Below are 10,000 nucleotides of genomic sequence, written 5' to 3' on the forward strand. Positions count from 1 at the left end.
TAAGAACCTGTTACACTAAAATTTGCCAGTTAGACCCCCTCTAAACAAGAACGTGTTGACCCTAAAACTTGAAACAGGTTCTTATTTTCTAAAATCTAAAAAAAATGTTCACTTTGGCAAATAAGATCAATTGATTGATGTTCTGAAGATCCATGTGATATTTCGATTTTACTTATTATACAGTCATTTAGATCTCATGCGATCCCATTGTTTGACTCTCCTAATATTCTTCCAATCGATATGCTTTAGTTTGAAATAGTATTTACTCTTATGCATGACATCTCTAAGAATTCTGTACCGAAGAACTTTCAGAAACTATTTAATCGTTCATCTAACAATCATGCCATGGCAACTATAATTATGTTAGCGAATCGTGAATGAGCTTACAGTTGAAGTCTTTTCTAAACTTTAGAATAAGATTATGAAACTCTCTTCCTGACTGGCGCTCGCTTACAAAAAGACTCATTGATAGCAAAACTGAATAATCATTACTATCGCACCCTAAATCTGTTCTATTCTATTCTATTTATTTATCTTTTTTTTCATTCACTTATTTTAATAATATTGTAATAATTATGCAACGTTTCTTCAGTTGTCTATTGTGTAATGGCCCAATGTGTACTGTGAGGTTTTAGTTTGTCTTAATATTGTTTCTAGTAAGTTTAGTACCATGTACGCGATTACACTGCACGCCTCCATTAACTTTGCTATACGCGTGTAGTGTTCATTGTAAAATTTATCTGTAATTTTTGAAAATAAACTTGAACTTGAACTTGATTTTTATGTGAATTTTTAAATTTTGTATTTGCATTTTATGCAAATTTTTAGATAATTAAGAAAAACTGGACGGAGGCCGAATACCACTAAATTTTACTACCTACGACTGACGTAATTTCTTTCTTCAGAAAATAAGAACCTATTTAAGAACCTAGAGAGCCTAAATTTCTGTCAATTACCATTTATGTAAGAGCCTATTTCTGAATTTTAAAATGTATGGTTCTTCCTCGCGGAGTTTTACTGTACGGTATGGAGAACTTTGACCAGAATTCTCGGTACTCAGTTTTACAATCGCTTAGGGAAGTGAAAGATGGCCAGATCTAAAATGAAAGAACAGGCCACCATACCAGGGACTACATCGCCTACTCTTTTCGAACAATGAGTGTGTTCTTTTAAGGCTGGTTTTCACTAGCGACGAAGCACCAACCAATCACAATCCTTGGAATCGAGCATTGTGATTGGTTTATTCTTCCGCTACTGCTTCCGACTCCGACAATGTAGTTTTCACTGGATCATCGGCGACGGAGTCATAAGCGGAATCGGTGTTCTGCTTCCGACTTCGACAGTTTGATTTTCACTAGATCGTATCGCTCTGCGTTTCTCATTACGACTCCAACTCCAACTCCGTCGATAGTGAAAACCAACCTTTCGGTGATTCCTCAGAAAAAAAAGTTGTTGAACGATTTTCTTGAAACTTTCCGCGAATGGTCCCTACTAATCCCTGTTTTGAGAACTACAATAAAAAAAATGAGTCACCCTGCTTGCTTTAAGAGATATAATAGGTCAATCTTACCCCATTGATGCCTGTACTGATACTAATCACGCGCGTTATTTCATCAGCTCAGGGTCATTTTGCAATAGCTAAACGAGAGGGTTTTTAAAGTAACACTTGAAATAACACCCGATCATGATCATAATAGGTAAAAAGTTTAGAGCACATGGAACACTTTCTTATATAGTTCATGGAAAAATCGCTCAACTTTAAACGACGTCGACTCAAAACGTTTCTCGAGTCGTTGTTTTCAAGATCATAATTTACGTCCCTGGGTAAGGGGTTCTGTGTACGTTTTTAGCTATATCTTTCTTTCCTTCACATAATTTTCTTTATTTTTTTTATTTAAAAGGGATAATCTGTACACCAAAATTGTGCAATAAAAAATATAGGTCACCGTGCTCGGAATGCGCACGCTTATTCACAAAGAGTTTTGGGTCATTAACTACTTCTTTCACGTGTTTTGAGAACTGTTTCAGCGTTTATGATCGACTTACGCCATATTTACAATGTTGCAAATTTGACCAAAGTATAAATATTAACACACCATGTGCTCGGTACAGGTTGCGCAGAGCAATACAGTAACTGAGGAATCACCTTAAGTAACTCACTACAATTTGGATTTTTAGAATGGGCTGTGAGACCGAGCCCTACTGTTCATGGTTCTTATCCAGAAAGACTTGAAAAGCTTGACCATTTGCAGATGTCATGTCATTAATTACAGAGGTAGCACTTTCAAGTTCTTGGGTATTTTAAGACCCTGAACGTTGGTGTGGCCGGGGTTAGAGTCTGTGACCTCCCGCACGGAAGTCTCATTCTCAGCCAATTGAGCTAACCTATCGACGTTTACCCCAAGGCATTATTTAACAATTAGACCCGTAGCCCTTGCGGGCTACGGGTCAATAGCCCATGAGGCGAAGCCGAATGGGCTATTGACCCGTGGCCCTTGAGGGCGAGGGGTCTAATTGTTTTAGTATCACCCAACTAGTTGGACAGAAAAGGCAATAATAAAGTTAGCAAATGCAAGTTAAAGAAATATTAATATGGGAATAAAACGAAAGAAAGCGTTACGCTTTTCGCTACTCGAGGACTATTAATAATAGATCTCTAGTAGCGTAGCCGATCAAAATGCAGGATTTGCATTAGTCCACTAGTTGGGTGATACTAAAAAAAGTTAGTACAATGACAATATGCCAATCATCATTGACCGAGTAAAATAAAAATAGAATCTTCACTTTTAATAGAAATAAGCGCTAAATTGTTGAAAATAGCGCCTTTTTGTCTTAAACGAGAAGAAGAATTCAGCATTTGACAAAGATCTTCCACTTTCAGTGTTTTTTTTTTTAATTTCCTGGATAACGGCTTTTTTTTAATTGTAGGACGCATTACTCAGTGTTGCACTTTTTTCATGTTTTAAAATCGTTTTCGACAGTGTAACAATCAAGATGTGTTCAAAATAACGTGTCATGCAATCCAAAATGGAGATGCTTTGGAAATAATCGAGGCAGTTACCTTAGAGTATAAGCGCTCCGTTTTTCTCAAGTGAGGGGGTTCCATTTCATGTCTATCGCCTGCTTTCACGAAGGGTTGTGATAAGTTTAACTATATATTTCTGTAAAATAGTATCTTTCTCAATCGTGGCCAAAGAACAGACGCGAACACTGTCTCGCGTAAAAATACCGACATTAACCGGTTTATATACTTTGTTACTTGTACCTGAGCTGAAATACTCGTGGGCTTGTTGAAAAGTAATTAGATGTCTCTCAAAAGCGATTCTTGCTGCGATCTTGAGAAGTCTTTGAAAAGACGTGAATATCTGCCACCACTGATTTCTTTCTTGTTGGTATTTCTCTCTGTTTGCCTCGCTTAAATCATTGTAATGAGGAAATTGGTCCGTTATTGGCTGAAGTACATACTCCGTTGGAATGGAATTCGTGTCCTGAGAAACGAAAATGTCGATCTTTAAGAACAGATATGCACCTATAATTATTTAGATGCACTCTTAATTTGTCATTCGACACGAAGTGTCCTTTACGTCTAAGACTTTGCTACCTCTTTCCAAATATAAGATAAGGGTAAAGGTTAGCGTTATTTTTAGCTTAGGGTAAATGCAGCAGTTTATCTTTACTTAAAGAGCAGCATTTGGGCCACATTTTGTGACGTTAATTGTCTGTATTCCGAGACACGAGTGAGGTTGAAGTTGGGGAGAAGAGTAAGAGGACACTTCGTGACGCTTATTGAAATCCGCGTGCATCTATTCAGGGGCAGTTATGACACTGCAAGAAAAGATATAAGCAGGCATTCTAAACCACCTTTTTTTTCTTCTGTAGCATGATTTTTCCAAGGGTCAGTTATCAATATTATTATATGACTAGCTCCGTGAGGTGGCAAGATGAGCCAAATCTCGCGCTGTGATTGGCTACCCGTGTGGGCAAGATAGAGCTATCTTGCCAGGTCGAGATTTTTCGCTCTGTCCCGCAGATCAAAGATCATTTTTTGGTGTTTTATCTCATAAAATAAATCCTTTTTTCGGTTAAGATGGCTGGATATTGGCCGCTATCTTTTTTAAATAAGAAACTGTTAATGTTAGAAAATAAAGTCTGGTTAATTAAGCTAGAATATCAAAAATCCTCACCTTCCAGTACCACTCCAGTAAGGAGTCAATGTGTTTGGGCTGATCGTACGTCTCGCGAGCCACTTGTACCAAGATCTCAAACTCAGTTGCTTTGATCTTGTAAGGAAACGGACGATAACCATACTTATTTCCCAAAAGGCACTGTGTCCAGAAAAAAAAAAGTGTATAGATACAATTGCGCTTAGAGCGGTTTTCAATTGAGTGTCGCAAGTAATTAGCGAATTGCTTTGGTTTTGCATTACTTCACTCAGTGATTGGTTCAAAGTTCTCGCGCCATTTCTTCAACCAATCAGAACTGAAACCAAAATACCAATCGTAGCTCCCGCGTGCACGTTTTCCCGCCGCGCTTTGTGTCGGCTACGTGTAATTACTTCGAGGTTTGATTGGTGTGCGGGATTGTCTCCGTCCCTTTTGATTGGCCAAAGTAATTACTTTGGATTTGGTTTTACGACACTCGATTGAAACTCGCTCGAATGTTGCAGTAGTGATGACCAACATTAGGAAGTTTAAAAAAAATAAGACCACCACGCCGGCTGATTATGATTTACGCCGTTGCGTGGATTGCATTTGCACCTGTCGTTTCTGTACTTGGGTCTTGTCAGGTCTTGTTGGTCTGGGTGGGTCAAGTGCATTACAGGCGTAGCAGTCGCTTATAAATCAAGGTTGTAACTATAAAGGCATACGTCACAACAACGTTTTTCTTTTACTGAATTTCATGTGAAGTGTTGCTTAGTACCAGAAACCATAAGCTAGGAAACAAGCTTCTGAATATTCAATTTGCTAAGTACCATATTTGGAACACCAAGAGCGAGGGGTTTCCAAATATGGTACTTTGCACTGAAACATTCAACCAATCAGTTCGCACTGAATGTTCGGAAGCTGTGAACGCGCGTTACACGTTTCAAGCCTTATTGGTTTCTGTTAGTACTTCACACCTTTAAGGAGAAAAAGCGAAAATAAAGTTAAATTGAAAAATGAATGGGTCTAACGCAGTTGAAAGCCGGGTGCCCTGTTTTTGCTGTACCACTAACCTAGAGCCTGGAATGAGGTGAATCAAACGAAAAGTTCAATTTCGTAAGGTGAATAATTGATTGCGGAGTGCAGATCGGTTCTTAATCCCAAAAATGCTATGCTTAGTGCATTGACTTGGTCTACACCAGTACTTCTGTTGTGTCCTGCAGGCTATATGTGGTTGTTCTTCTCATTCTTCATCCATATTATGTGTCTTTCAGAAAGTGTTCAACGCAATTCTATAGTCACAACCAGCTGTCGTTTATACGGTCACCTTGTCGTCATTATGCAATTCTTATTCAATAGCGGCATTCCCAACGACAAGGTATCGGTTTTAAAACGAGTTTCAATCAAGTGTCATAAAACCAAAACCAAAGTAATTACTTTGGCCAATCAAAAAGGACAGAGACAATCCAGTAAACCAATCAAAACCCGAAGTGATTACACGTAGCCGACACTAAGCGCGGGAAAATGTACACGCACGAGCCACGATTGGTTTTGGTGTCACTTCTGATTGGTTGAAAAAGTGTCGCGAAAACTGTGAACCTATCACTGAGTGAAGTAATGCAAAACCAAATCAATTCGCTAATTACTTTCGACACTCAATTGAAAAGCGTTCTATAATTTGCTCACCACAAAATTGGGTCCTGGTGTCAGCCGCTGACAATTCTTTATTTCCTGAAGGCAGAGTTCGTTGGTTTTATGGTCAGCGGTTGCTTCATCCCGCACACCCCACCTCATGTCAACCACTTGAAATTCTAAGCCTCTCTGTTGACAGTACGTTCGTAGGCTTGGATACACATCTCGCATTAGTCGATTCCTCTCTTCGACAGTATCTGCGGACAAATAATGACACCTATTCTCTTAGAGGTTCTATTCTTTTCTCATTTAATAAAATTTCATGGAAAAATGAAAGTTAAACATTGCTCAATACAAGACACATCGCGTTCTACTACATAATTAATCACTCGAAACGAATCCCTAAAAAGTTCAGGAATAACCTTTTGAATCTCTTGTGCATTTTCCGACAAGTTTTCCAAAATACCAAAAGTCTTCAAGTCAAATCATAAATGAAGAAATTAATGCTCCGACTTCGCCCACACTTGTTTGTTCAGTTCGAAAAGGCCGGATAATTATGGGGATATGAGGGATTTCAAGGTTCAAGGCGTAATAATAACAAAGAAGTGATAATTCTTGTTGTAAAAGTTAGGGTCACAGCTGAATTACAGCTTACCACGGAGTCCGAAGGATTTAAAATTTTTAGAAGTTTACGGTCGTCAACTCTTATCTTGAAAATGGTCTCGCAGTGGTTGCCTGCTGTATGCTGCACAGGGGTTTCAATAGAAGCCGGTTACCGGCGGTATACCGCCGCCTGCTTTGCCTCACAACGCCGGCTAGTTTGCCTTGATTTTCACTAAAAGTGCTATAATAAACATGTCAAACTGCCGCCTTCAATGGGCTATCATGGACGGCCATTTCGGAAGTTATTGAAACCCCTGCGTATGCATGTAACGAAAATGACTCGCACCGCTAATTACCAGCCTCATTCACTATGAACGAGGAACTGCATAACTCAGTTTCAGTGATATTGTTAGCTCTGAATTTCAAAGCCTCTGTTCCTTATCAGTTTACGTATTCAAATTCGTCATATGGTTACGGTCAGGGAATAATTTGTCGCGTTGTCGCACAGTAATCTTCAAAAGATTCAATGGCAAAGAAGCAATTTGTGATTCTTTGGTATCAAAGCCAGTCCACTACAGTGTAGAACGTGTAAGAGTAATGTTTGAACAAGATGCAGAAGTTTACCTGTGAAGGTCGAGCTCGTAAAGACACGAATAATGTTGGAATCCTTTCTAGGCAGATTTGTGATATCACCAGTGAGGACTCGCCTGATGTAGTCAGCCATTTTTTCTGAGTGTGATAAGTTGTTAAACGAAGATTATTAGCATAAAGAAAGCTAACGAAGACTCCTTAGCAACTGCATGGAAACTGCATAAATTCTGGAATCATTCACCCATCATCGTGTCGGGTTACCGTCACGCGCCATAAACCTCACACCAGGCTAGTCAGTAGATGAATCGCGGCTGTGAATATGTCCCTGTCTCCCATCCCACATGAGGTATTTGTAACTGGGCATTGTTTAGCATCATCCAAATCAGTGTTTAGCAAACAGCGTGACGGTTGCTTCTTGGCACACGAAATCCCGGCCGCGGATGGTGGTCGCTTTGAAAGCTGCATTTCTCGAAAATTATTTGGCGGTTAGCGCTTGGATTCTGAATGGATCTTCGATTGAATGGCGCGAGAAGAAGCGTCAACCTTTCAGCTTATCTGGTGTTCGATTTGAAAGGCGGGCGATTCTAATTTCTGGGTGAAAATCGGCTTGACGCTGGAGCGGTCGAAAATGAGCTTTCCACCCTTGTCTCTTTCTAAGGACGTGTAGTAACAGTCAACGGAAAACCCACCAAATCGCTCAAATTCACCATTTTCAGCCGCAGAAATGACAATACACAACAACTGAGGAAGGTTTACGTTTATTTGAGCTTTAACTTAGTCATTTCTCGATGTAAGTTTACTATATTAGGACTCTTCAATATTTCCCATACATTTCTTTATATTTCGAACATACAAACAGACACACTGTTTGTGTGGGCCCCCTGTGATTCACCCTGAAAGATTGTATGTGTTGATCTACTCGAAGTTGAAGAAGTATGAAAAAAATATTGACATCAAGTGGTTAAAGGAATTTCCGTTTTGAAAAATTGCTGTTTCGTTTTTCATTACTGACATCAGTTCTTGTTTCGTCTTAAACTAATATATTTCATGACGCATAACCATTGTTACTATGAAAATCAGTTTTGTGATGTCGCATTGAATTGTGTACTCGTATTCATTCTCTGTGACACGTAGATTGCTTACGAAAATCGTGATTCAAACAGGCTAGTCAACCTTTAAATTCTGCTTGCCTGAAAAGTCGAAAGGGTCAGCTATCGATATGGTTCGATAGTTCATGTAAAATCAGTGAACCAAACTGTTCTTGCTTAATTTAGACAATGTTCGAATCAATAACCTCGAGCTCGAATAAGCTATCTTCTTGTCTATCACTGACGTCGCATAAAAATATGTCGAATGTTTGTATAAATATAGTAGGATAAAAAGGTGAGACGGATTTTGTGACATTAAAAATAACCCCTTTACAAATGAGTGTAGCCAGCCCTTTCCGGCCCTTCTTAATAGAGTGAACATGGAAGTTATAGTGGCGAAAAGGGAAGTAGCAAAGAGTACGATTGGTATGGTTAAGAGCAAAAATGGATGTGGTCAGGTTCAAAACAGACGTGGGAAAGGGAAAAATGGAAGTGGTCGTGGGATTGAAAAATTAAGGGTAGGCAAAATGAGTCTGGAGGAGAAAAAACGTTAAAGACCAAAGCAGACGCAATATTCGCAAAATTATTGGAATTAAAAGAAGTTGATTAAGAAGTGGGAAAACTGTAAGTGATTGAGGACGAAATAATAATGGATGGAATGGAGGCGGCACAGGATGAAAGAGATGTCGGTAGTGGGCCATATAGGGGTGAAAGAGGGCGCGAAATGGATGTCGTCATTTGCGAAGCAGATATGGTATTGAGCAAAATCGATAAGGTAATGGGTAAAATGAACGCCATAGGTGGCGAAATGCAAGTGAAACGTGTGATAGTGGACGAGGCTAATGGCTGTGGTGGTAAAGGTAGTATGAGTAGACAGAATTAAAAGCAATCCGCACCAATAACACTATTTACACCATACGCCTATGCCTCTGACAGTCTAAACTTTATGCACACTCAATTAAAAAATATTTCCACAACTGGGAAGGGCTCAGCGTATATGCTGTTTCGATACAACAGGCAATTTTTAGATTATTCTGGATGAATGATTGATCTCTGTGGCCATATTCGTACACGTACAAACTGTAGATCATCCGTCTGCTTCTTTTGGCGGATGAACAGTTTCACTCCATCATTCTGCCTGTTGCATGATTGACGGCAAACGATACACATTTACCATTATTTCTACTGAGAGTTATTCAGCTGTGTGGAGTGGCATCGACAAACAAATCTGGTGAAATCGAACTCGACGCTTACCAGAAAGGCAACCCAATTCCCATAAAGTCTGATTCGCGCATTTTCAATTGTCTTCCCAAAAGTCGATTCTTCCTGGTTCTTTCAATGTTAATAAGGTTTCGTTGATTCAGTTTGAGAAATAACCAGTCATCGATGCAGACCGAAAAACTTTTAGAAGTTTAACGTTTCAGGACTGGCGCCTGATCGCAATCTTAGCGGATAAGGTGGTCAGAAGTAAAAATCACCCAATTGGATAAATATAGAAGAGTAAACAATCAAGCACCCTTGACTTTCCCTAGCTTCACGTTAATTCGTGGGAACACACCAGCGACTCCTTGAAAAAGTGTATTAAGCAAATAATCGAAATGTACTTGAACTAAATTTTGTTGTTTTTTCACGCAAAGATAAGTCTATGCAATTAGTGGAAATAAACATATTGACCACTCCCAGAGTTAGGACGTAAATACATGGTCTGACACTGAATTCGCCACGTCAGGGGAGCGGTTAATAATCTGGAACCGAGCTTTTGACTCATATGCATGGTCATTGTTTCTCTCGACGCCACACTGCTTCAAAGATTGTAACTTTTTTCTTCCAAAGGAGCCAACATTATAGCTACATGCTTATAAATACTGCCGCCGAGTGGGGTTGAAGACTGCTCTCCGAACATTAATGGTAAACATTGTAAAGAAAAAACTGTGAGAAAAATTG

The 10,000-nt window shown here is 39.3% G+C and overlaps 1 protein-coding gene across 1 annotated transcript in view; it reads right to left on the reverse strand.

The window, feature by feature from the left end:
* Window positions 1-7,110, reverse strand: part of LOC138059975 (NACHT domain- and WD repeat-containing protein 1-like) — a 16,557-nt gene extending 9,447 nt beyond the window's left edge. The window contains exons 1-4 of the mRNA XM_068905638.1: window positions 7,002-7,110; window positions 5,829-6,031; window positions 4,185-4,325; window positions 3,266-3,488 (exon numbers count right to left, since the gene is read on the reverse strand). Of these exons, the coding sequence (XP_068761739.1) occupies window positions 3,266-3,488; window positions 4,185-4,325; window positions 5,829-6,031; window positions 7,002-7,101 (667 nt within the window). The 5' untranslated portion in view covers window positions 7,102-7,110. The remainder of the gene's footprint in view (window positions 1-3,265; window positions 3,489-4,184; window positions 4,326-5,828; window positions 6,032-7,001) is intronic.
* Between the last annotated feature and the right edge of the window lie 2,890 nt (window positions 7,111-10,000).

This window comes from Montipora capricornis, chromosome 8, assembly GCF_036669925.1.
Source record: "Montipora capricornis isolate CH-2021 chromosome 8, ASM3666992v2, whole genome shotgun sequence".
In the NCBI taxonomy this organism is placed as follows: Eukaryota; Metazoa; Cnidaria; class Anthozoa; order Scleractinia; family Acroporidae; genus Montipora; species Montipora capricornis.